General features: G+C 34.9%; 5 protein-coding genes and 1 pseudogene across 6 annotated transcripts; 5 read left to right on the forward strand and 1 right to left on the reverse strand.

Moving 5' to 3' along the window:
- The first annotated feature begins 528 nt into the window (after window positions 1-528).
- LOC123207056 (ribonuclease P protein subunit p25-like protein) lies at window positions 529-3,914 on the forward strand. Its single transcript, XM_044624311.1, has 9 exons — window positions 529-595; window positions 791-914; window positions 1,492-1,572; window positions 1,684-1,772; window positions 1,900-1,974; window positions 2,107-2,168; window positions 2,253-2,312; window positions 2,890-3,066; window positions 3,575-3,914. Exons 2-9 carry the CDS (start codon window positions 792-794, stop codon window positions 3,649-3,651), a joined length of 744 nt encoding a protein of 247 aa, XP_044480246.1. The 5' UTR covers window positions 529-595; window position 791; the 3' UTR covers window positions 3,652-3,914.
- A 2,582-nt stretch (window positions 3,915-6,496) lies between these two features.
- On the forward strand, window positions 6,497-8,845 carry LOC123207069 (annotated as a pseudogene).
- A 1,420-nt stretch (window positions 8,846-10,265) lies between these two features.
- On the forward strand, window positions 10,266-12,566 carry LOC123207067 (peroxidase 64-like). The gene is made up of 4 exons (XM_044624321.1): window positions 10,266-10,696; window positions 11,019-11,207; window positions 11,803-11,965; window positions 12,038-12,566. The coding sequence occupies exons 1-4, from the start codon at window positions 10,487-10,489 to the stop codon at window positions 12,430-12,432; spliced, it is 957 nt and encodes a 318-aa protein (XP_044480256.1). The 5' UTR covers window positions 10,266-10,486; the 3' UTR covers window positions 12,433-12,566.
- An 808-nt stretch (window positions 12,567-13,374) lies between these two features.
- On the forward strand, window positions 13,375-16,087 carry LOC123207078 (protein Abitram-like). Of its 2 annotated transcripts, XR_006500205.1 has the most exons (7): window positions 13,375-13,639; window positions 13,740-13,788; window positions 13,887-14,013; window positions 14,382-14,452; window positions 14,560-14,632; window positions 15,361-15,600; window positions 15,891-16,087. XR_006500205.1 is itself a non-coding variant. In XM_044624333.1 (6 exons), exons 1-6 carry the CDS (start codon window positions 13,492-13,494, stop codon window positions 15,472-15,474), a joined length of 582 nt encoding a protein of 193 aa, XP_044480268.1. In that variant the 5' UTR covers window positions 13,375-13,491; the 3' UTR covers window positions 15,475-15,692. The 2 variants fall into 2 exon arrangements, 1 of the variants encoding a protein (XP_044480268.1); XM_044624333.1 differs by lacking the exon at window positions 15,891-16,087 and having other exon boundaries at window positions 15,361-15,692.
- A 211-nt stretch (window positions 16,088-16,298) lies between these two features.
- LOC123207077 (probable cinnamyl alcohol dehydrogenase 6) lies at window positions 16,299-19,242 on the reverse strand. The gene is made up of 6 exons (XM_044624332.1): window positions 19,084-19,242; window positions 18,877-18,990; window positions 18,537-18,764; window positions 17,531-17,819; window positions 16,746-16,899; window positions 16,299-16,662 (listed from the first exon to the last, which is right to left on the reverse strand). Exons 1-6 carry the CDS (start codon window positions 19,176-19,178, stop codon window positions 16,454-16,456), a joined length of 1,089 nt encoding a protein of 362 aa, XP_044480267.1. The 5' UTR covers window positions 19,179-19,242; the 3' UTR covers window positions 16,299-16,453.
- Window positions 19,243-22,666: 3,424 nt separating this feature from the next.
- On the forward strand, window positions 22,667-26,857 carry LOC123207083 (la-related protein 1C-like). Its single transcript, XM_044624339.1, has 6 exons — window positions 22,667-23,372; window positions 23,521-24,082; window positions 24,158-24,266; window positions 24,384-24,474; window positions 25,828-25,899; window positions 26,055-26,857. Exons 1-6 carry the CDS (start codon window positions 22,869-22,871, stop codon window positions 26,313-26,315), a joined length of 1,599 nt encoding a protein of 532 aa, XP_044480274.1. The 5' UTR covers window positions 22,667-22,868; the 3' UTR covers window positions 26,316-26,857.
- The last annotated feature ends 746 nt before the right edge of the window (window positions 26,858-27,603 follow it).

The raw sequence follows: 27,603 nt of genomic DNA on the forward strand, positions 1-27,603 counted from the left end.
ACATGATGCATGTTGAGTAATTGTAAAACTTTTACGAGAATTTGTGATATTTTTTAAAATAATATTATAAAAAGAGCAATGCTATGTGTACCCAATTTTGGTACACAATTTATATACACAATGATGTGTCATCATATAATTAGGTGATTTTAAAACATGTGTCACCATATGATAAAAAAATATTCAATCACATGATGACACCTTATCTGTGTACACAAATTGTGTACTAAAATTGGGTACACATAGTTTTATTATTATAAAAATATATAATTTTAATTTTATATATATATTAAAATGTATCATACCATACTCATAATCATAGGTAAGTCAAAAATTTAATATTCAAATATTGTTAGAGGGAATTTGAAAACATACTTTTTTTATGCGCATTTATCTATTATTTAGGATGTATTTAGATACTTGGATCTATATGAACCGGGGGAAAAACCGGTTGGACCGGATAAAGGGAGTCGGTTAGGGTAGTTTCGGAGGCTCAGAGGGCCTATATAAGGCAGAAATTTCCCAGTAACCGCCTTGGGGCAGAAAAGAAGATACAAAGCCGTAGAAGAGGGCTCTTTATCTTTGAGCGAAAGAGGTAAGTTATTACTTACAGATCTAACCTAACCTTAGTTTCTCTTTTTGCCTTTGATTTTCATCTTCAACTTCTCGATTTTCTTACTGGTATCTTGTTTTGCTCACGTGATTTTGCAGTTTTCTATTGGTTTTTGTTTTTGATAGATTTTTTTCTGGGTATTTTGTTTTTTGATTTTTTGTTTCTGGGTTCGAAAAGGATGGATCGGTACCAGAGAGTAGAGAAGCCAAAAGCAGAGACTCCAATCGACGAAAATGAGATTCGAATTACCAGTCAAGGGAGGATGCGCAGCTATATCACTTATGCCATGAGTCTGCTTCAAGTATTTTTCTTTTTACTGCTTTGCTTAATTTTCTTTTGCTGATTTTTCTATATGCATACGTTTTTAAATACAAACTTATAAACCCGCACTAGATGGAAGTAAGAAGTCTTTAGAGTAGAGGAAATTCAACTAGTGGAATATAATATTTTAGAGCTGGATTAATTAGGTTTTAAACTGCATTTTATATTCAGTTGATTGTCGTTGTGAAGTTTGTCAGGTACTCTATGGTTAGGTATTTGTATGAGTGGAGAACAGCATACCAGAAGCTTCAGGAGATGGAGGTCTTAAAGGGAAATTTTTGGGCATCTATCTTGTTAATGGAATAGCAGTTGTGCTATTATGCATTGTGTTCATTCCTTGCTTTACTATGTGGTAAAGGGGGGATGTAGTAAATTAGGGTCTATGAGGGAATTTCATTGTATGCAAATTAATAAAGTGCAATGACTTTATGCCACTTGTGGTTAGTAATGTGATCATGTAGTTGTGAAAATAAATGTTGGTTGATTTATGGATGAAACAAAAATTTCTCATTCGATTATTGACAGTTTTCTTATTTCTCTCATGCAATTGTTTGCAGGAAAAAGGTTCAAATGAAGTTGTATTTAAGGCAATGGGAAGGGCTATCAATAAGACTGTGACCATAGTGGAGTTAATTAAGGTAATATTTATCTTTTAAGCCTTTGCTTGTCAGTGGTAAGCCAGACCATTTGGTTACAGTGTTCTGTTCATCATATGAGGCTGAAAAGTGGTATCTTGTATTGTAATGCAGAGAAGAATTGTTGGTCTTCATCAGAATACAGCTATTGGTTCCACAGACATAACTGATTTGTGGGAGCCTCTGGAAGAAGGCCTGCTTCCGTAAGAGCAACCTTACCTTTATTTCAACCATAATTGTTGCAAACCAAATGTGAATTTATTCCTCATGAGTCTTCATTTAATATTTTTCTTTTCAATGATCTTACTTTTCTTTGTTTTGTTATCTTAGTTTGGAAACCACAAGGCATGTGTCAATGATTACAATAACACTTTCAAAGAAGGAATTAAATACCTCTGCTGTTGGGTAAGAAGTTCATACTTTTATCTGGTACCATCTTTATATCTCATTCAATACAATTTCATAGATGAATGCCATCACTGACTTTTGTAACTTATGAAGAATTGTAATTACTTATGAAACTGCTACTGTCTTCAGGTATCAGCCTCCACTGCCAGCTGAACAGTTTAGGGCATCCACAGAATTTGATTATGATGGAGGTATTGCCACAATTAATATGCAGATGTAGTATTGCTTTCAAGTGGCCACGTTTTTCATATTTTAAAATTTTCTTTCTGTTGCAGATGGTTCACCTAGTGGCCGGCGTAGGGGTCGATCAGGCAGAGGAAGGTTGAGAGGAAGAGGTAGATATTCTTTGAAGTTTGATTTGATTTATACATTTACCTTTTAATCCTCCTCCCAAACATGGGTTAGTGCATATCCAAACATAGAGAGGAAGGGAGATTCATGGACTAGCATTCTTCTGATTAATTTGTACATTCTGATTGTCTTCCCTCCTCTTTCTTACATGGGTAGCCTGCTTTTACTTTGTGGTTTTCTGCTATTCTGTAAATGCACTAAGAAACCAAATTTAGATAGATGTGGAGATGGGAGCTGTATGCCAAAGACTTCTGGCATAACGGCTAGTATTTGACTGTTATAGATTTACCCATTAAAAATGTTGAGCTTGTGCTTGAATACTGGGTTTCTTTCCTTTATCTGATTAGCTTCATCAAGCAATATCATTCAGACTGGTAAATATGTGGTATGTGAATATTGTTATGGGGAATCTGTACACTAAATATTTTGTAGAAGTGAATCTGCAATACTCTTATTGTTTCCTGGAATGATAATATTTACTTTGGTAATGGCGTAACTGAGTTGACCATCATCCCTAACCTTAAACGAAGCTTAAGATATGATGGTTGCCTTATTTTGCAGGGAATGGTTTTGTGCCTGTTGAGTATGAAGATGGAGGTTGGGACCGCAACAATCGGGGGTATGCTAGAGGTAGGGGTCGAGGAAGGGGACGTAGTTTCCGTGGCCGTGGGAGGGGAGGATACAATGGACCTTATGTTGATGGAAACTTCAATAATGAAGCACCTGCTCAAGGCAGTGGTATGTTCCTTTTCTCACCTTTTTGTAGATTTAGGTCTTGCTCTAATTTAAAGTGGGTTTGACAAGGTTATTCTGAATCAGTTGGTTCTGCAGTAGGATACCCTTTGATCCTAAGCTTATTTGTTACCTGATTTCTCTCTATTTATTAGCATGTTCATGTTCATAGTAATACCTTTGAAGATCTATCAAAGCAATTCATTCAGCATTACAAATTTAGGCCTGGAGAAACAAGTTTTATATGAATTATTGTACACCAAAACTTTTAATCTGCTAGAGATGATTATAATTGCTTAATCGCTGTTAGTATGAACTGTAATTGTAATTTTGTCTTAATAATCATGTTTTCCATCATTCCATTTCCTTTCCTCGCTTGCTCTTAACTTTAATGTTTCCGAGATGAGCTTTGTATGACAGAACATTAAAGAGAACCAGCTTTCTTTCCTTTTTTTGTGTGCAGTTGTGCTGGTTTTTATAATTTGTTGAGATGGGTGCTTTTTCTTTTATGTAGGTCGTGGTCGTGGGAGGGGATACCGTGGAAGAGGTCGTGGCTACAGATCAAATGGACCGATCCAGGCAGCAGCATGAGACTAGGTGGTTCTCCCTTCAATGTGATGGAAATGTCTAGTGTTGCCTTACCTGTCTCATGTCTAATTGTCTCATCCATTTTTATCCTTTGTCAACAACTGGCAGTGTTGAATGCCAATTTTAGGATATTGATATAATTATGTATTGGTAGTTTAAAACCACTTCACAGGGCAGCCGCATTTTGTTGTAGATGATGATGTAGGGGAGATGTTTGTAGAACTCTCAACTTTCTGACTGGGCAGTGATTCTTTGATTTTTCTGTTTGGCTTGTCTTTTATGCCTGGAGCCTCCCTATTGGTTGCCATCGAGAACATGCGATTTCAGGAAACATGTCTCATCCTCGTTGGTTACTTCTGCTCAATCACTGAATGAATTCACAAAATTTAAAGCCGATTGTCTTCAGGGTTAAATCTGTGAAAGTGAAAACGCGGTGTAACTATTTACTTAATGTGTGTTATTATATGATTGAGTGAATTTGAATCAAAAGTAAATTAACATTTAATCATACGATGATATATGTAAGTATATATTGATTAATGTATTGAAAATTGGGAGAAATTAATTAAAATAGGTACAAAATTTTCTATCTAAACTTTTTTCAAAAAACTATGAGGTGATGTCTCTTCCTCTCGGGCATCTTTTTTTTTTCGACCGTGTGGCATCTCTCCCTCCTCGGCGTCGTCATCGACAAAGATGACACGTTTTTGTTGAGATGACAAAGATGATGCGTCCTTGTTGAGATGAAGATGTCATATTTGTCTTGTCGATGACGATGTCACACGACGTTAGAAAAATTGGATCTGAAAATTTGGAAACCCTAAAGGAAAAATATAGTTTTTGAAAACTTGAGTTAGAGAAAAATTGTTAGTTTCTAGGGTTTTAAGGGGGGAGAATGATATAACTAACAGACTCAGTTAATTTTAACAGCCCATGAGTGAATAAATGAGATTTTTAAAGTTAATGAGGGAGAACTTGGAAAAAAAAAAAAACATACTTTGGGTGGGAAATAATTCTTTGGTCTATATTTTTTTATATTCTCAAGTATCCTTTCACATTTTCATGTACCCCTTCATATTTTTATACACTATTTCACACTTTCATACACTCTTTTACATTTTCACGTATCCTTTTACACTTTCACACATCCTTTTATATTTTTATACACTCTTTCATATTTTCATGTATTTCTTCACACGTCATTTCACACTTTTACATACCCCTTTACACTTTCGTATATTTTTGCATCTTTTGCACATTTTCTCACCCTTTCAAAAATATGGGCACTACTTCGTACATTTTCGTACCCTTTCAAAAAAACGTGTACTCTTTCGAAAAAGATGTAGACCCTTTCGCACTTGTGCACAACTCACATGCACCCTGTATAGTTATGTTTATCATTTTGTAATGATATGTAAATATCAACTATTATATCAAAAATTAATCTGTTTTTTATCTGTAAATCTTAACAATTATAGAAAAATTAATCTAAACTTAAATTGTATACTCTCAAAAATAAGATTTTCTAGTAAAAACTACTCTGAATAGAAAAAAAATAGGATGAAGGGTATTTTTGAAATAAAAAATATAATTTGCTTAAAAAGATAAAACTATAGAAATTTTGCCAAAAAAAGGTTTACGCAACTAATTCTGTGCCTATTTTAATTAATTTTCTAAAAATTGGTAAGCATGATATTACTAAAAAAGTTGCTTAAAATGCTGCAACATAGTGGATTCATCCAATGTTTTTAGGGTGACGATTTGGTCAAAAAACTGGCCTATGTCTTTTCTAGTTGGATTGGATATCGGTTTGAGATACAAGAATTGTTCATAAATGAATCAATTTGAGTTGTTTTGAATTTTCAAGTTCGAACTGATTTAGATCATATGTAATTGAATTGTTGAGTAAGTTAAATTTTGATCTCGATTCGACTTCAAACTTATGTCTTTAGATTTAAATTGATCTTAAGTTAGATCTTATTTAAATACTACCCCCACTTGCTTTTTCTTGTAACAAGTAAATTATATTTTTCCACCCAATGTTTAACCAAAAAAAAATGACATTACCAAAAATCAAACTTTATTAATGAAAAAACCCTAAAACAATATCAAAAAGTGAAACTATCATTTTACCTTAACTATTTTAATTTTTTAAATTACAATATAACCCTAAATTTAACTCACAAAAGGAAAATTCTTTGAATATATAAATTCTTTCTAACCCTATTATTCTCTTTCCTCTCACTCTCACCCCCTTTTTTATGAATCCTCAATCGACTCAGCACCACTCCCTTTCTTCGACAACCTACCTCAGTCTCAAACCCTTAATCAACCCACTTTCCAATACCACCATCCTTCCTGGTTGACTTTATTTGTTTGAGACTAGATTTCATTTGTTGCAAGACAGATTCTAAAAATTTGATAAGTTTTCTTTGAACTTAGAAGTAAGAATAATTTCTAACCTTCATGATGTATTTATCTATGGGCGGACTTGGCATTGCATTAGCAGTATCGTGATACTTTATATCATTAATTAGTGTTGCAAGAATGTAATTCATATGGAATGGGGTGAAATTGTGGGCTGACTATGGTGCCTTAGTCTTGCATGAATTAACTCTGCATAGCAAGTTCCTTTCATTAGTTTATATTGCTTCTATTTCGGATAATAAAACATTTGTTTTGGCTAGGGGAATGTATTCTCTTCCATGAAACTATTTCCTCTAGTTCTTTCAACCTCTTATATCTCAATTTGGACTTTAGTACTGATAGAGTATAATTCAGTGGGGCATTTCAAACATGTTCTTCGGTGGATTCCTCTCGGCCCTTTTTGTTTGAATGGTCAAGTATTATGGTGACCTTTAAAGTTTGTGTTTATGAATGATGCATCTCATTTATAATAATAATTATCTAAATCCATTATTTCCTTATTATTGCACATACTGCTATATCGTTTTTTATATCTTTCTTTAACAATAAATGTAGGACGGCGAGCATGACATGGAAGTTGATACTGCAACATCTTCTGCCCAAACTCCAGGAAAATACTTGTTGCCGGAGCTTGAAATCTATTGCTACTTGCTGGTTCTTCTATTTCTGATTGATCAGAAAAAATATGATAAGGTTGGTTGATTATGAATGCCTTAGATATGGTCCATTTTGGTTGAAACAATCAAGTTGGTTATATTGGTATGTTACTTTCCTTTGTTTACTCTCAGGCCAAAGCTTGTTGCTCTGCAAGCATTGTTTGAATCAAGAACCTGAACAGAAGAACTATTGATTTCCTAGCATCTAGATTGTACTTCTATTATTCGTATAGCTATGAGCTCACTGGTGATCTTGCTGAAATTCGTGGGTGAGCAATCCATTGCCCCGTATTTTTCCTTTGTAACTGTAATACGTGACTCTCTCAAATCCCTGCATGTACGAAGTTCATATAAAGCTACTGTATGTGCGCTTTTAATGTCTGTTTGTAATTATTTATGCTTCCCTACAATTTGCCTACATAGAGTTTGACAACATTGTTCAAATCTTCTTTTCAGCAACCTCCTTGCCTTGCATCACATTGCCACTTTGCGCCATGATGAGTTGGGTCAGGTCTGAATCTGGTTTTCAGTGTCGAGGATTTTGAATCTCATCAGTGATATAATGAGTTATGCAGGAAACACTTTTGAACCTGTTACTTTGTAACTACCTCCATTGTAACCTTTATGATCAAGTTGAGAAGCTGAGGTTGAACGTGTGATACCCTTAGGCAAATCCCATATCGGCAAAACACAGGAAAGATGTTGGGTTTGTCTGTATTTTATCTAAATTCCTTAAACTGTTAAGACGTATTTTGGATTATAAAACCCAGAAGCAAAACCGAAATATACAATATCTTGACAATAGACCAGGTTATTGGCCCAAAGATGTTACAAAAATCACCACTATTTGAAGCACACTCAAACCAACAGGTAGGTCATCATATTTTTAGGGAACTCATACAAGATGTGTTTTTTAGGTTACTTGATGGATGAAAGGAGCTGTCATTAAGATTACGCTCTTGTTCTGTGTTAGATTTATAATAAGTTTTAAAAGGATTACTTTTGATGCGGGCTTTAGGGACCTCCTACTCTTAATTTGCCGCATAATATGGCTGCGTGTGTTTTATAATTTCTAGGCATATACATTGTTGTTTGCTATCTGCTGGCCTTCACCATTACTGTTCTCTGCATTGAATCTCTCTGGTAGGTGGTGACTGAGATTGTGTATGTTTGTCTTTTCAATGGTGTCGACAGTAATTATTTTCTGCGCAGTTCTGTCAATATCTCTTTTATCTTGGGAAGATTCGGACAATTCAGTTGGAGTATACTGATGCAAAAGAGATTCTACAACAGGCTGCTGCGAAAGCCTTAGCTGCTGCGAAAGCCTTCAGAATTCAACGTAACAAGTGGGCTACATTAGTCTGCTTACTGTTGAAGGAAATACCTGAAAGGAACATCTTTATGCTGAAAAGGATGGAAAAGGCGTTGAGGCCGTATTTTGAGCTTACAAATGTAATTCTAACTTGTCCATGTATTATATTATTGGAAATTATATTGAAGTTCCAAGTTTGTTACAAATCTTAGGTGGTGACCATGCCAAATGGTACTTCCAGCAAGTTATTTGCTCTGTTTTGGATGAATATTTAGTAAAATTTTTAGTTAAAACTTGCAGGCTGTACGGATTGGTGACTTGGAAATGTTTAGGGCGGTCACAGAAAAGTTTGCTGGCACCTTCAATGCTCTGGCAGAACACACAATCTAATTGTTCAGCTGCGTCATAATGTGATTAGAACTGGGTTACGCAACAAAAACATCTCTTATTTCCGCACCTCACTTGCAGATGTTTCTAAAAAACTGAAGTTGGACTCCGTAAATCCAGTTGCAGATGCTGAAAGCATTGTGGCCAAGGCTATTCGTGATGGTGCAATAGATGCCACATCGGATCATGCAAATGAGTGGAAGGTATCTAAGGAGACCGGAGACGTTTATTCAACAAATAAGCCTCAAGTCAAGAATTGCGTTTTGTCTTACTATGCACAATGAAGCAATTCGGGCTTTGTGCTTCCCCCAAATACGCACAAGGAGAAGGAAAGCACAGAGAAGAGGAGAGAAAAGCAACACAGGAAGAAGAACTTGCAAAGCATATTGCTGAGGAGGAGGATGATGACTTCTGAGAATGGTGCAGGTGCCATTGTGTTTTATTGTTGCATAGATACATCTCTAATAGTATTTCTCAATCTTTAATCAGTGGTGACTAATCAGTTCATTGTAATGAATATATTTCTTAAAATTTTGTTTTTAATCTTCATTTAGCATTATGGTATTGAATTTTTTTATGAACCTCTCAAATAGGAGTGATTTCAAATTATCGATTTTAAATAAAGGTTAGTTTGAACTTAACTCTAATTCAAAATAATTAATTTGAATTGATCGATCAGTAACATCAGATAAAAGAAATCATTATTGAAAAAAATTATTAAAAAAAAAGAATTATTGGCAAGACATTAAACTTGAGATCAACTAGTCAAGCTCATGTTGCAATTGCTAAAGTTTAAACAAATTTGAATAGATAAAAAATCTCCTAATAATATCAAATATCTCTAATTGAATCAGGCCCTACTTATAGCTGATTGTTTTCAAATAATGAAACAAAGTCAACACTAAATGTCTAGGCTGGTAGCCTGGTTGTTGGCCAGTCTGCCCTAAAATCATGTCCCAAGAAACGCATAATAACTGTTCCATAATATTTGGCAATTGTACAGCAATTAATTGGAGCACTTATTATTTTTCTCTTCAAATTCACTTTTATATAGGTTTCAAAAGGTGATCCTACAACTTCAAATTTGAAATTCCTCTGGTTTTCCTGTACAAATTAGAAGTACATAATATGAAAGCATTATTGTGCAAGAGAGTCTATTGAAATTAATAGTAGACTAATTTTGTCAATGTAACTGAATGAGAAAAAGATAAATGAATAAGATATTTTTAACATACCACCTGTATCACAACCTGTCCTGCCTTTATTTATTTTATGTTCATGGGATGTCCTTTTGCAAGTTTATTTAGTAAGGAGGAGTTCACCGTGTTACAAGAAATCTATCTAAAAGCTTAAAAGTTAGTGGGAGACTAGTGAGTGATAGAACAAATAAATTCTGAGTAATTCATCTTGTTAATGAAGTCGTTAATACTGATAGGGACCAAACCATAGGTTGTGAAGATGAGAAATTTTGACCCAATTTGCGTCACGCAACAATGCTTTTCCGGTTCAACCTATTCACCCAAACCAAAATATTCTTCCACACAGCTTTGTAGGGTCAATATGCTACACTCTGCTTGACCTGACCTCCAATAATGCCTAAAAAATAATTCTGCTGAAGAAGGTGTAGGTGTCTTCATAGAATGGATCATGTTCTCAATACGATTGAGTGTCTTCTAACCCCGTTAACACCGGACATAAACATGACTAATTGTTTATCTTCTTTCTAGTTGCTTCTTTAACACTCCTTATAATTGTCACCGAAATAGCTGCCCATGAATGGAATATTTAACTGTAATCCAAAAGTACACATCAAAGTGTTTCTTCTCTCTTCAAAGTCAAAGTCTGAACAAATTAAATTTGCCAATTAGCCTGAACTGTCTTCCTGGTGAGGATGCTTCATAGCTACTCCACTAAACAGTGTTCTTGATTACCAAATTTGTTAACAACCATATCCTCACTGACAACTCCAAGCTCCATTACTCTCTCTTCTCTGCCTGCTCTATAAATACCGTTTGCCCTTTCGTCTGTTTCCTCAAATTCTCTAAAATCTTCAACCATGGCAGCCATTTTTACGCTCATATTTGCCCTTCTCAATCTCATGCTTCAAATTTCTTCCCCTGTATTCTCGCTTGACGTCCACTACTATGATCACACTTGCCCTGGGCTGGAGACCACAGTCACCAATGCCGTCGGTAAAGCGATGAAAAACGACAAAACAGTTCCTGCTGCACTACTTCGCATGCACTTCCATGATTGTTTTATCAGAGTAACCCTCTTTACTCGCAATCTTGCTTGATAATCAAATTTTACATTAATAACAATACATCGAACTATTTTTTTTTTTTTTAAATTAGAATGGCCAAACTTACCGTTCTCATGTAAAATAGGCTAAACTTTTTAATATTAAGTACAAAACAAACACATCAGGAAATGTTTGTTTTCTTTTGTTTGGCTTCTTTTACAGGTAAAAAAAAAAAATCTCTTCTTTAAAAAACTGTAGTAGTTCGATAATTTGCGGTATTGTTATCCCGTTTTTATATTCAAGAGTTGACTATTTACGTTTAGTTTTTGTGTTTTTCTTTTGAAAGGGTTGCGATGGTTCAGTTTTGTTGAACTCAATAGCGAATAATAAAGCAGAAAAAGATGGACCTCCCAACATTTCATTGCATGCGTTTCATGTAATTGACCATGCAAAGAAAGCGGTGGAAGCTTTGTGCCCTGGCGTCGTCTCTTGTGCTGATATCTTGGCTCTTGCTGCTCGAGATGCAGTTGCTTTGGTTAGTTCTTCATGTTCAATTATTTAATAATATCAACTACAAATGCAAACCATTTAAAGGGTTTTTATGAGGAAGCTTTTACTGTACATTATCTATGGCTTACTAATTGAACATGTATGGTAGAGTGTGTTTAAAAACCGATTAATTGAATTTTTGGTTGGAGAAAATTATAAAATTAATTGGATAATCAGACAGAATTTACGATTAACAGCGTTTGAATCAAAATTTCAAAAAGACAATTGGAATTGGAACTACAATTTTAACTATCAAACTTCACATTTTCTTCGAAAAATTTTTAATTTGTCAAAATGGTGAACAACCATTGAAACGAGATCATTCCTGATTAAATGAACAATCTATAATATAAAATGAACATTCTTTACTTTAAAGCTTTTTTACCATTAAATCAGTGGCCAAACTGAAAAAACCCTGGTTTGGTAAAATTTCTAACCGTTAACCAATCAATTTTCCAGTTGTTTTGAAATCCAATTATTGATTTGGATATCGGTTTGGTTTTTGGATTTTTGTTGAACAACCCTATGTATAGCCACATGCCATAGCCTATTGACTCTTAATTTTTTTGTGCATGTGTTAGTCAGGAGGTCCCTCTTGGGATGTACCAAAAGGGAGGAAAGATGGTAGAATTTCGAAGGCTACCGATACCAGACAGTTGCCAGCTCCCACCTTTAATATTTCTCAACTTCAGCAAAGCTTCTCCCAGAGGGGTCTTTCCATGGAAGACCTCGTGGCTCTCTCAGGTGAAGTTCTGTGACTAGCATACTCAACTAGCATTGATTCATAGCCTTAATTACAGTATATTGTTTTTTTAGGTGGCCATTCCCTTGGGTTCTCTCACTGCTCATCCTTTCAAAACAGAATCCACAATTTCAATGCCACCGTCGACATCGACCCATCAATGAACCCGTCTTTTGCAGCCCATTTAAGAAGCGTATGTCCTGCGCACAACAATGTGAGAAGTGCAGGTTCCCCATTAGACCCCTCGGCCACCGTATTTGACAACGCATACTACAAGCTACTTCTTCAGGGAAAGAGCATTTTCTCTTCCGATCAAGCTCTACTCACTACCCCAAAGACTAGAGATCTGGTTTCCCTGTACGCCAGTTCCAAAATGGCCTTTGAAAAGGCTTTCGTGCAGTCCATGATCAAAATGAGTAGCATCACTGGTGGACAAGAGATTAGGCTCGATTGTAGAGTAGTTAATTAGTGAGCAAGGCCGTTCGCTGAGATTTGTTTTTTCGATTTTATGATGGCAAATTTAGTTATTTGATTGATGAAAGCATTAAGGTTGATGTTATATTTGGATTTGCAGTCATATGAATGTGATTGTTTTATGGGAAATTACTATATTTATTTGGTTGTTACATGTTCCTTTGAAGTAGGGCTGGTGCTGAGCCTGCTTGGCTAGAAAATGCTTGACTCGAGTTCGTATGGGTCAAGCTTGAGTCAAACATGAGCTAAGGTTTTTGGTTTGTTTGGAAATCACATAGAACTTGATAAAAATGTCGCCTCGATGCTAACAATAATGTTGTTCCAATTATTATTAAAACAAGTCACAACAATGAGCTAAAAATACTATTCAAGCTTTTAACTTCCAACCCAAGCTAATCTCTAATTTCTCTAAATCTTAATTTAATGAATTCGAGTTAATCTTGAGTTGTTCTATTATGCACTTGAGTCAAACTCAAGTTAACCTATATTCAAGTTTACCTAAACTAGAATTAAATGGGTTTGATCTCAAAAACAAGTTTGATTAACTTCAAATTTGTTTAGATTAAACTAGAATTGAGTTCAAGTGAAAAGAATAGATTTATTTATAAAATCAAATTAAATTTGAATTAGACAAAGTTTAGCTTAAAACTCTAATAATAACTTGATTTGATTTGGGTATAATTCAGCTCATTTCGAATCATATCAGACAATTGTCAAAAGAATTTAAATCACATTAAATAATTGTTAAAAGATTCTGAACCAGGGCAAACGACTCCGTCCACCTTAAGGACCACCCGTAAGAACCAGGCCCACTGCTTGCTCTATTCCAAATGAAATGTTTGAAAAACAATAGAAACGAAATTTAATCTGAAGCCCAAATTGAAATAGCCCAATAGCTCTGTTAACTTTGATCCGGGTCGTTTGCTGGTCCGGAAATCCAAACAGAGCTTTTCTGTCAAGAGTCGAAGATATGATTGAACGGGAATGACTGAGAAGACGGCCTTTTTTTAATATTGTACGGACAGCGACTTCGATTATTTCAGTTTAGGTTTCAATGAGCGACCACGGCGTCAGCCAAACAAACAATTCAGAAACCGAAGAGGAGGAGGAGTTGCGTAGGCTTCTGGTCCCCGATATACACGATCTTCCTCTCACGCCTCCCTCTGCCGTTGATTTCAACTTCGTCGCCTACTTTTCGCCAGGTTCCTTCCTTGATTATCAGTTGCTTGATAGAAATCATTTTCCAAACATTAAGATTTCAGTATTCATTTACGACTTTTTTTTAAAAATTATTTTGTATAGACTTTATAAAACCAGGACATGATCAATACGTTTATCGCCATGCGAACGGGTGAGTTAGATTTGTTTTCTAAGTCATATTTTATTTGGCAAGTGTCTGAACTGGATAATCTAATTATTGACTTTTTTATTTCTTTTTAATGTTTAAAGTTTGTGCGTAATCGGTTTGGCTCCTACCCATGTGGCTTTTAAGGATGAAGGTGGAATCACTGCTGTTGATTTCAACGTTGGGAAGTCTGATCGTAGTAACTTTAAGGTCACCGGGAAGCGAAAGAAGGTCTTTTTTTACGGTGCTGTTGATAGTGTAGCTCTGAGTTGAACTTTGTAATTAACCATTTTATATGAAGTCTTTTTGAGGTGTATAAGAGTAACACTACCTGTGCCAACTATGAGTACAAAATGTTGATGTGTCGTTATGTGATTGAGCATTATTTTATCTCTAATTTAAAATCAATCACACAATGACACATAAGTGTTTATACCTGTGGTTGTATCCATTGATAGTGGATGTAGTATTATTTGGTGTTTAATGTCACTTATAAATGCTAATGATGCGAAAGATTCATTTTTTAACTAGTGAATTTGAAAGATTAGTGCATATTGTGACCAAAGTTTGTGTTATTTGTTTTATATGTTGTTTTGTAGAATGCTCAACACTTTGAGTCGAACACTGCTTTATGTAAAGTTTGTACCAGTAATGAGTCTTACATTGTGAGGTAAAGTTACTTGTACTGCCTTCTTATTAATTGTGAGTGCTATGTTGTTTCTTCTTCGGTTGTTTTGCTATGAATTGAAAATTAAAAGTTTTAATGGCATTTTGCAGGTGTTGTGTTAAGGGCTCACTGTTGGAAGTGAATGATCGATTGATTAAACAGCCGGGATTGCTCAATACATCGGTGAGAATAACTTATGAATAGTAATGTTTCAGTAGATGATGCAAAATTTTGCAAGAGTGGATAGTGCTTTTTAGTGATTGCAATAGTAATATACCTGTGATTTCTCAACCACTTATTATCTTCCAACTCAACACTACCCTGTTATTTCATTGTAGTTCATAAGCCATCTTATCTTTTGGATATCTCTTGTTTATAAGTTGTGGACAAATAGCCCAAACTTAATGGTAACCAGCCTAGGAGAATTGTTTCTTTTCTGATAAATTTATTAGCAGAAAAGAAATTCTCCTAGAAATAATGGATTTTTTTAATTCAGTCTTGTTAAAGAATTTTAAATAGCAACAAATTATTTGTCCCTTGTAGAAATTTTCAAGAAATATTGGTTGTGAGGAGTTAACTATTAACTATCTTCTTCTATTCATAAGCTTGTATCATTTATTTGTTGCTTACTGCAATGCTATCTAGTATAATGGTAGTCATGCCATGTTTTTGAGATTAAGTTGCCTATTGTCTTTTTGGCAACAGGGCTGGGTCTGTTGTGTTTTTATTTGCTGTAGCAAAGTTTGTACATATGATGATTATTTGTCAATGACAGATGATAGATACCACTTATAGCTAACTTGTAGTTGATGTGCTGTTAAATGGAACTGCAATTATCAATTTGGTTATCTCTTGCACTAGAATAGCTTCAACGTTGTGATTAACTTTGTTCATTCTCGACTAAATTCCAGGCAGATAGAGAAGGGTACATTGCCATAATCATGCCAAAACCAGCAGATTGGCTGAAGATCAAGAACTCATTATTAAGCAGTGAAGAATACAAGAAAATGAGAGAAGCTAGCTAAATTACTGGAACATCTGAAGAAAACCAGATATTCATCCTCCTAAAGTATATGCATTTCAGATTCCCCATCATCAGTTATTTCATGAGCCTCCCCAGAGAGAGCTAGCAACTTATAACATGCTTGATGGTATTTATTCTGATAACATCGTCTAATCTTATTTGGTGAGGATGTTTTGTGTTGTGACATTTGTATTTTATGCTGAATCTTCTTTTTTTCCATGCCTTGATTAAGATATCATAGTCAAACTAACTTTTTTTAAATCCAATTCTTAGCAAGCAGCAGTCTTTGATCTTAATATATACCGCTTTCTTTAATCAGTTGTTATTGTTAAGTGATTAATACCTTCTTGCTAAAAAAAAATGGCTTGTATTATGCATTGGTGATGCGCTAATTTGCATAAAGTTCAATTGAATCAGGCTGGCATTCAGCTGCCTTCGGGAAACAGGGAAAAGGGCTCAAGGAAGAAAAGTTAGGTGTTCGTTTAAGCTAAGAAATCTTAAGCCCAGAAAGAAAAGATACATTTCAGGGCAAAACCCACTGAGACAAAACAACAAAATTGATCGGTTGTTACTCTATGTCAAATTTAGAACTGTCATTTCTTTCGGTGATATGTGATTGTTAATATACAAATTAATATTTATTAAAGTAAATATCATTAATCTATATAGTTAGTGGGATCAGTTGACCCGTGGATTCTCCAGAATCTTTTTGAATGGCATCAGGCAATAGTGTAAAAAACGTTACTAATGACTAGGGTTGCTTTTGAATCCTAAATTAAGCCCCTTCTAATCCTTGGTATGATTATCTTTGCTTTCACTCATGGATTTCCGCACAGAAACACATCATTTATAGACATAGGTTTTAGTTGAAGTAATTGAGCTACAGTTCCTATTGATAACATGATAAGATAAACTTAAATTTATTGCAACCAACCAAGGCATCGAAATTTGACAGAAGCAGAGAGCCGAGCATGCAAAGCTTAATGAATATTGGCTGAGTCCTCCCCAGCAATGTCGATTACAAAGCGATATCTGACATCATTTCTTGCAAGGCGATCAAGGGCTTCATTGATTTGGTCTGGTTTTATGACCTCAATGTTGCATGTAATGTTGTACTTGCCACACACATCCATCATCTCCTGCGTCTCCTTCATTCCACCTATTATGCTGCCCTTTACACTTCTCTTGCCTGCCATTGAGAAAAAGACAAGAATCAGACTCTTGCTTGCTTGTATTGTATGAGGTAAAGCACAAATTTGAATGGTGATTTACCGAATATCAAGGGAAATGCAGGAAGTTCAAGGGGCTTGTCTGGTGCAGCTACAAAAGATAATGTCCCATTCACCTTGAGCAGTTCTAAAATTGGTCCAAGAGAGTGCTTCGCTGCCACCGTGTCCAATATGAAATCCAGAGTTCTCGTCCCTGCCTGCCATACCAGATGCCACCCACTTTGAGACAACAGCCATCAGGTTAACGTTATTTTATTTAGCAGTTTGGTTTTGCTGGCAAGTTAAGTCTAGAAATGTGCCAAGCTCGAGAACACCAATTCCTAGGCCAAAATTTAAATGCATGTAAATGCAGGTTGATTCAAGTCAGGATTGGATTAAAATGTATGATTATCTCAAATTAATTATATCTAAATTAAAAGTTTCAAATCAACTATTTGGTTGGTTTAACTTTTTTACTTATTTAATGTTATTATTCATTTATTTGTGACATTTTTCACTCATTTGGTGGTAATATTCATTATCTCACTATAATTAGTGTTCTGACGATACTTATTTATTATGAATTCTAACCAAGATCAAATCAATTCTTTTTTAGAGTCGATTCAAATTAGATTTACTCTTTCATATTGTATGTTAGTGTGTTGTTTATGATTGTATTTGATTCAGGTAAGATGTAAACAAAACCTAATTTATGATTGGTTTAAATTCAAAATGTTAGCTTAACATCGGTGTGAAATTGACAAAGCTTAAACTCAATTTTCTTTTTTACTCTATTTTAGCCCAAATCCATATTTATAAAGACAATAGGCATGTCAAAGGCAAACAAACCTTCATTTGTTCTTCATTGAAACTGACGATGAAATCATCTGCACCCAAAAACTCTCTGGCCTCTTTTTCCTTGGAGGGCGAGGTGCTGATGACTGTTACATGATGACCAAATGCCTTCCCGAATTTTATTGCCACATGTCCTAGGCCCCCCAGACCGACCACTCCTATCTTTTTTCCAGGTGACTCTGTCAAATTATTGTCTTTCAAAGAGGTGAACACTGTTATTCCAGCGCACAACAGCGGTGCTGTAGCAGCCATAGACAAATTCTCCGGTAGGTGCACCACATATCTTCATGAGATTAAAAAAAGTAAATAGGCTTGGTTCATAAGTTAACTGACATTTTAAAAAAAGAACCCTTATAGATGAATACAATATTATTATGTTAATAGCCGTAGACCCAATAACTCAATTTGAATTTATAAAATTCAATTTGAGCTACTGATGAAGGCTTTGGAGAAGTAGTCAAAAAGCTTAAGAGAAGAAGAAAATAGTCATTGAAATTGATGAAGAAGTAAAATTACAGAGAAAGCTACTAAAGGAGAAAGATTGTCTAAAAATATAAAAAATTATTTAAAAAATAAATTTGAGCTAGTAGACCCAATAACTCAATTTGAATTTATAGAATTCAATTTGAGCTAGTGATGAAGGCTTTGGAGAATTAAAGATACTTTTGTTAGAATTAGATTAATATTGAGTTGAACATTGTGACCATGTTGACTTTGTTCGGTCAACCCTGATTCTATAAAAATAATACTATGTCGTGACCCAATTGAAAATGTATAATATATTTAGATATGAGAATGTGTCATGTTAGACCAAACCAACGTTCCGTACAGCCCGGCCCACAAGCAGCCTGTGGCACGGCACAGCCCATTTAGTGTTGAGAAAGATAGTGCTACGTTGCTGTCATCAATTATTTAAGTAATGTGTCATGAACTAGTGCGGGGAGAAAGGTACCCGTAAGGCTGAAATTTATGGAGCTTCAGTCCAACAATGGAAGATTACCTGTGATCTGCAACTAGCATTTCAGAGTAGCCGCCATAAGTGATACTACCATCCCAGAAGATGCCATTATACACAAATTGGAGCTGATCGCAGTAGTTCTCTTGCGAGCTTTTGCAAAACTCACACTTCAAACAAGATGCCGCTATACATCCAACCCCCACCTTATCTCCTATCTTGAAACTCTTTACGTTGCTTCCAACCTTTGTAACCACCCCAGTAATTTCATGCCTGCAGAAGACAAGTCGACAACTCAATCCGCCATCAACACCTATAAAAGAAGCTTAAAGAAAATAAATAATAACGGTTTTATGTGAGCTTGCTTATAGATTATATTTATTACCCTGGAACAACAGGATACATGGTGATGCCCCAGTCGTTTCTGACGTGATGGAGATCGGTATGGCAGATCCCACAATACATAATCTTTATGGTGACATCGTCGACGCCGTTCTCTCTAGTATTTACAAAGGAAAACTGTTAGTATGAGAATTGAAACTACTGCAGCTTTGATGCGTACATGTGATGAGTGTTATTATAGTATTTATACCTTCGCTTGAATATGTAAGGGGTGATCTTGCCGGACGGATCATGAGCTGCCCAGCCAGCCACCGTCTGGGTGTGATTTGGAGTAGTTTGAGCCATTAAATTTGACTGACTTCCAATCCCATTAAATGCATTCTCACAACTTTATAAGAAAATTCTTTCACCCTTATCTTCTTCTAGCATTCCCACCAAACTTTCAAACCTTGCATACGTGATGGATAGAGTTGATTTAAGTCCAATTAGGTCAAAAAGCTAGTCCTCAATTAGGTGTGAAAATGAGAGGTTTGAGTCATATAAAAGTTAATAATTACTTAAAAAAAACTCGGATTTGAATTTATATTTGGTTTAAGCAAATCACATTTGAGCTAAGGTTATAATGTAGTAATTTTACTTTAGTTTTAGGGTTAACTGAGGATTCTTCGTCAACTATTCTTTTTATTCGACTTCTTATTTTGATGAATTTATTTCTTTTTCTCTAATGTTATTGTTTATTATTATAATTAGATCAAGCCAATTTGAGAATCATTGATAATTTTTTGCTTTAAACTAACTATCTTTTGGATTTAATTATATTATAACCCACTTGTGATTTTAGCTAGTTCGAGTTCAAAATCATAGATACTTTAGAGTTGATATGGAGTCTCAATTTTATGAATTGAACATAAATCAAGTTAAAAAAGATTTCCCTAATTAATCCCAAATCGACCCTTACTCAAGCTCACATATAATCAAATCTAGCCCTAGCAACCAGCTACAGGCCTCCTAAATTTGGTTGAGCACAAACTTGGCAATTACATTTCAAGTCACCTTGCATATGTTTTGGGAACACTTAAATTTGTAGAGATTAAATCTACAATCTAATTTTTTATTTTCAATTTAGAATAAAATTTATCCAATCCAATTACGGGATAAACCACAAATTTTAAGTATTTATATATATATATATATATATATATATATATATATATATATATATTTATTTATTTATTTTATTATCGTTTTATTATATGTCTTTTAATTTTTATATGATATATCTTAATTGGGATCATCAGAGTAAGATTCTACTTAAGCTAAACTAAAATTCAACTAAATTTAAATTTAGCTTGGTTGATGAACAGATGAACTCGAGCTCGAGCTTGGATTCAACGAGCTAAGAAAATAGCTGCTCAAGCTCGAGCTTGCGAGCTAATGAGCTTCTCACAGGTTGTTTGCAGTTCCTTTCGGTATAGAACAAATAAATCGAAAATGTTTTCTTAATCAAAACAACATCGTCTGACGGACAAAACCCTTAAGTTAAAAACCCTAATTAATTAGGGTGATACAAGAAGATTGAAGAAGAGAAGGCCAAAAGCAAGAAGACTGAAGAAGAGAAGACCAAAATTATGGTGAGATTAGGGTGAAGCAATGATGGAGTCGATTGGAATAAGCATCGTCTGACGGAGATGAAGACTGATAAGACTGAGATTTGAGAAAGCTGAGAGAAGAAGGAGAAGAGCAGAAGCCTGAAGGGAAGATGCACATGTGAAGGCTTGAACGGTGAAGCAAGGGAAAAAGGAAATTTTAACTTTCACCCTAATTTTTTACTGAAACAACGTGATCCACTTAATGAGTCTGATGACACTTGGACAGCTCAACCGGCTTGAGAGCCGCACGAATTGCTCGGTTATACTGTTTAGACTTGGGCTTGAGCTCAATCTCCTTCCTATTCATTTCATTTTGGGTTTATTTGAGTCGAGTTTGAACTCAAATTCGATTCGAATTTAACTCTCATAATCACAACAATTTTTGAAGCAATTGCATCATGTGATACAACACCCTTATATATTTTAAAATGGACTCCACATTTTCAGTATTTGCAATCACACCTCGTGTATGATTTGGTTTATGCATTTCATGTCACCTTGTTCATGATTTGGTAAAGCTTAAATTTTCAGAGATTAAATCAACCACCTAATTTTTTTATTTTCACATTAGATAAAATTCTATCCAATCCAATTACGGGATGAATCACAGATTTTTTGTACTTCTGTATGCATTTGATGGTCATCTTAAGATTTCTACACCGTTTATTTGGACCTTTACCATTGAAGTAATTGCATAATATCTGGTACAACACGCAAATATTTTAATTTTATTTTCAATATGCCTTCCACATTCGCAGTATTTAACTTAAATTTTTAGAGATTTAAATTTACAACCTAAGTTTTGTCTTACAAATTTGATCATAAGTGTTCGTATAAGTATTTAATGATCATTTTAGGGCTTCTCTTTCAATTTATACATTGGCCAAACGACTATTTTCCATCTAAATTTAGTTGTATTCTCGAAATCATATTTGTGAGGTTTGAAAAAATCAAAATTTTGTTTATAGGCTAACTATAATTAAAAAAAATAGAGATAAAATCGTTATTTTACTAATAATATTATAAAAATATAAAATTGATCAATTTTCTCTTATAAATTTTAAAAACTAATAATTTCATTTTTGTTCAAAATTTTTCAATTTTAAAATATCACATTTTTTTCTCTCAAATCTAAGGTTTTTTTCTTCACCTCTCCAGTGTTGACAACCTCTCATTTTCACCTTAAAACGTCGATCGATATATGATGGTACATGATAACCTTCCATTTCTAGATCTCTTTGTTTTTTATGAAGAGATTTAGAGAAAGGAGACATCGATTGACATTTTAGAGTGGATAGAGAAGGTTGTCCGCATAAAAAATGGTGGTCGGAGGGAAAAAAAAAAAAAAACCCCTAGGTTTAAAGGAAAAAAATATGACTTTTCAAAGTTTAAAAACTGTAAGGAAGGGTAAATTTGTTAGTTTTTAAAACTTATGAAAGAAAATATAATAAGTTTTATATTTTTTTTTAATATTATTAGTAAAATAATAATTTTACTGTTATCTCTAACAGAAAATTTTACCCTTAGTTAATCAATAAGTGAGATTTTGAGTTTTTCAAATTTCATAAATATAACTTAGAAAATGCAACTAAACTTGAGTGGGAAATAGTCCTTTGGCCTTATACATATATATGTTGACCTTAGCCATGATGACCCCGAAGCAATTGCATCATATAACAAAAGCTAGGTCAATCTCTAATTGAATTTATAATATTTAGTTTAAACTCAAACTCATTCGAATAACTAAACAAAATTATTAGAATGCTAACGGATAAACTATATCACTGATTAGATAAACAATGTCTTTAGAAGAAAAACCAAAATAAATTCGAATTAACCTATTTAACTGAAACTCCAATTGAAATTTAAATACTTCGAACCAAACATTAATTTTAATCCACCCATTCCATAAACATAATAATTCTCAATACCACACTACAATAATAATAATAATTATAATAATATTGCCAACAAAAGCACATCTATAATCATTTTGATAATTTCACATTTTAATTCGATTTTCTTTTATCTTATTATTATTTTTCTAAATTGAGATAAGCCTTATTTAAAATATATGTGTATATAGATAAAAAAAAAAGAATTTTTGTATTTTTCTGAAAACCCAGTATATGTATAGGGGTTACATGTAGTTTTGACAGTTTATATGGCTGATGAATCCAAGGGAGAAGAGAGGGAGGGAGGCAGCCAGGGGAACCAGCTGTACGGCGGTTGACGGCTCTTTTTTTTCTTCACGAATTGGATTTGGATCCGTTCTGGGTTTATACTTTTCTAGTGCTTTCTTGTTTCTTATTATTAATGTTTGCTGCTTTTCAGATTAAAATTTTGTGATTCTGTTTTTAACCTAAAAACCCTAATTTGTGTGGCTATGACGGCTGATTCTACTTCCAATCATCACTCTCCACGTGCTTCTGGGGACTCCGGTGACGGCCGTTCTAGCCCTCAATTACGGCGAAAGAGTTTGCCCTCGCCTTGGGCTCAGATTGTACGAGGCGAGCCGGAATCAGCTTCAGTTTCAGCGGCTGCTCAGCATTCTCCTTCATCGCCATCACCGCCGCTGCCATTGACTTCTTCTCCGTCTGAGTCAAACGATAACTTCCCTTCTTCGAAGGTGGCTTCAGCCTCGTCTTCTTCGCCACCGGATAATTTAATCGCTGCTGAGAACTTGGATGCTGCTAATAATAGCAATGCGGCTCTATCAAAGAAGCCGGCTTGGAACAAACTTTCAGACAGCGTCGTTGAAGTCGCTACTGTCATGGGAGCGGATTCTTGGCCCGCGTTATCTGAAACCACTAAGCCTCCGCCGAAATCATCATTGGCGGACTCTTCTTCATCAAAGACCCTTTCCGATGGATCAGTCTCAACTAATCAGGTTCGGTTCCAATATCAATATCTTTTAAAGTTTACTATTTGGTTTACGAGAAAATACATAAATAAATTCAATTTCTTTCAATAAATAAGAAAACAACCATTAATTGCTTACTTTGTTGCATTGATTTTGATAGTTCTTACTATAACAGGTGCCTGTAATCCCAATTTTACCTTCGAAGAACCCTAATTTGAACCCGAATCGGGCAATGCCAGTGCGACAAAGGTCGAGGCGAGGTGGTGGTGCTAGCAGCTCTGGGGGTGGCCCTGCACAGACTGGTTTCCTTAGGTCTCCTCAGCTACCTCCGCCACCTCCACCACTATCACCAGCATTCCCTATTGCAATGCCTCCAAATAGTGTTGGTAATGTTGTGCAGCCGTTTCCAGATCTTTGTCCAATAGAGCCTCTATATAGAGGCAATAACTGGGAAACCAGATCTGTGGGAGGATTTGTGTCTCAATCACATCCTGTGAATGAGCCCCGCAATTCTACACGGAGAGGTAACTATGGGCCACGTGGAGATGGTTCTTACCATAACAATTATGGGGGTAGACGGGCTCAAGACCGTGGAACCTATGCAAACGCCAGAGACGTTCATCTGCAGCAGCAGAGAGGTCCTCCGAGGAGTTTTGTTAGACCTCCACCACCTGGTGCTGGCACATTTGTGCCACCTCAACATGTTAGACCTTTTGTAAACTCCATGCCGATTCCTGGTAGGTTTTATTCCTGAGGAATGTCTTCTTTTGGTTCATATGATGTAAATGTTGAACTCCATCTTATTCTTTCAGAATTCATATATGTTCCTACAAATATGTTCATGACTGCACCAATACTAATGCCTGTGGCAGAACATCCTCTCCAGACTATGTTGGTCCATCAGATTGATTATTATTTCAGGTATTTTGATATTTTGGTTTCCTTTGCTACACTAAGTTATTTTTAGTAATTGAATCCAAAACTTCTTTGATTTGTTAAAAATACAACTATGATTTGCCCATTGCATGTTTATTGCAGTGATGAGAACTTAGCAAAAGACGAATTTTTGAAGTCTAACATGGATGATCAAGGATACGTACCGATTATTTTAATTGCAAACTTTCCTCGAGTAAGTTGTAGTTAAATATATGATTTTCTTGTTCTTCTTGATGAAATGAAGCTCATGATCATAATCGGTGTGTTGGTACTCGTTATCAGCCTGTATTAGACAGTTGCGACCTTATCTTTATTTGCTGAAAATTTCCCAATTGAATTTTTTACATTTTAAGTATCATGACGGTGGACTTCATCTGTGCTCATTCACCAGTTGGATTCGGTAATGCTCTTTTTGTTTGCTTTAAATGTTCTGTCAATATCAAGTTTATATAAAGCCAAATTTCTGGCTGTACCTTGGATATTCATTTCCTCCAAGTTTTATATTGCTCTGAAGCTGTTGAAGGACGCTATAATAGGATTCTGTTTACATATTATTAGCTTCTTGAAATTCTTTTCTGCATCTATAATCGGGTTTTGGGAGCATAAGTTGTACATCAGTGGAAATGTTACCTCACCAGGCAGCCTGATTACTGCTGCTTTATTATTATTATTTTTCTGTAAATTTTATTTCTTCACGGTGCTGGGATGCTGGAAATTTTGAGAAGCTGAAGTTGTAGTTAATTAACTCTGACCACAACTGGGGAATTGTGGGTCAAATAGTTTGAGGGTTATAATGGCTTTGTTACAAACTAGGGTTAGGGGCATAAGGGATAGGGGTTGTGATTTTAGGTTGAAACAGTGAGACAAATGTAGTGAAATGAAGATGAGAGGTAGGAAGACAGCTAAATTAGACAAAAAAGGACCTCAGACAAGGGTTATTCTGAAAATTATATAAACCTATATTTTCTGGTCTTAAAAACTACAATAACCATAGTAGATATATCAGATGTTTACAAGTTCAAGCAGGAGTAGGACATAAGCAAATTGATTCTCCTTACCTCACTTTAAGCTAGTGATTATACTTTTAACCTATTGGTCCCCTCCTGCCCTAACTCTGTCTCTTCAGTGTGTCTCTTCTTAGCATGATTTAACACTTTATGGCCCATATCCCTTGTTGTGTCAAGATTTGGATTCCTAGTTTGAGGACACATAACATCATATGAAATTAAAAGTTCTTGTGCAATAGATGACTTGCTTGCTTTCTTAATGAGTATTTAAAAACACGTTTTCTGCCTATAATTTACATTGGAATTATTTGCTGGGGAATTTCCATAAATTTTGCAGTAGTGGCATGGTCTGTGTGAGCATTAAAATATCAGCAATTTGGTGTTGTAATGTCTTATTTTTTTAGCTGTACTTATTTGCTATTTGGTGAAAGCTATTCAGTTACATTTAAAATTAAATTCCTTAACATTGTTCTCCTAGAATTTTTTATTATTAAATGCCTTTGCACAGATCAGATTTCTTTATGGTTCTGTGTTTGCAGGTTAGGAATTTGACAAATAACATTCAGTTTATATTGGATTCCTTGAGAACCTCAGCTGTGGTGGAAGTACAGGTAACTTGCATGCATTTATTGAATATGTCCATCTAAAGCATCAATCACTCTCTTGCAATGTGGTGTAAAGGGCACAAAATGCCTTGTTTGAAATAGGTAACTAGATACCCATGCCTATCATTTTTGTGCTCTTCTTACCTTGTATATTGCTGCAGGAAGAAAAGGTGAGGCGCCGTAATGAATGGGTGAAATATATTCCTCATTCCAGTAGGGTTCCCGCTGAGTCAGGATTTCCATCTCCGAGTGGACCAAGTTATGGAAATCTCGCAACTTCATTTCAGAAGATCACAATGGAAGAAGATGAGGCAAACCCTCATTCTGAGGATGCTTCAGGAAGACATTTCTCCAAATTGGCTAGCCAGTCAAAACTCTACTATGGTGACGGTTCTGAAGATACATTATCAAACAAAAACTGATATATGCCCCGCTAAGTTAAAGGGCAATCTTATAGGATGGTGCTTGTTTTTTAAGGGGAGGAGGGCTGCTGCCATGAAGGTGGATGAACACCTTTCTTTCTCTGGCACATTTATCAAATTTTGAAGTATTTTGCTGAGAGACAAGCTGAGGGACAAAAGAGATTTATATAAATTATTTTTGGAATATAAAGAAAGAGAACACAGTGAGACAAGAAGAGCTTAGGGTCATTATTGCGTTGTATAGTTTGATATTTTGGATGATTTTGTTTTTATTATTTGATGATTTATTGTGGAATGGCTAGGCATTGCACTTGGGAGAATTTCATAAAATTTGCCTTGGCCATGCTGTGTTATGGATTAACATTGATTATCAAAGAATGTTACTCCATGAACTACTAAGTATTAACAGTTGACGTGTTATTATATGATTGTTTATTTTATTTTTAATTTAAAATTATTCAATCAGATAATGATATCTCAACTGTTAGTATCGAATCATTCTATTAGTAAATTGGTGAATACATCCTGAAATTTGATGTGGACTTCTCGGAGTGGTCTCTTATGCATGAATATTAAATGTCATGACTTCGTTCTTTCATAATGTTTATGGTATGTTTACTGGACATGAGGGGAGGATATGGGTAAATGTACGGGGACTGTTTAAACCAGTCAAACTCAAAAAGTTTTAGTTTGTATTGAGCCAATGATTCTTTAACAGAGTTTTCTTCTTAGTTCTTTTCTCTTTTTTAATAGTAAGTTTTTTGTTTTTATGACTTATCTATAATAACAATAATAATTCTTCCTCTTTTTTCTTAAGTGATGTCTTTTTGACATCATTGTTCACCATCTAATTGGTTTAAAGTTGAATTTAACTTGATAAGTAGGAAAAGTAGAAACTGGTCTGCTAGGGGATTGAGTATAGTTGGCAAGTCCATTTAAAACGTTCGTTAGCAGGGTGTAATGAGTAAACAACTGAGCAATCCAGGAATTTTGCAGCAGAGCAGACAGCTTTATATGCATCAACCATGAATTTGACAACACTTTGCGACTTATCTATTCAAATGCACAGTTGTTGGAATTGTTTATAACTTTACTTCCCACAAAGAGTTGAGTTGGTAAAAATCATATCATGTACATGTCTTCTCTTCCCTTACCCCTTTACCCCCTATACTCGCTCCGTTCACCTTTCAAATATTGTTTTGCAGTTTAGTTAGTTTATCAATTGAGATATGACATATCCAACTAAGTGAAGTGATGTATGTTAGTTATTTCAAAGCGTTAAGTGATC

The sequence above is a fragment of the Mangifera indica genome, unplaced genomic scaffold (genome assembly GCF_011075055.1).
Source record: "Mangifera indica cultivar Alphonso unplaced genomic scaffold, CATAS_Mindica_2.1 Un_0057, whole genome shotgun sequence".
NCBI lineage: Eukaryota > Viridiplantae > Streptophyta > Magnoliopsida > Sapindales > Anacardiaceae > Mangifera > Mangifera indica.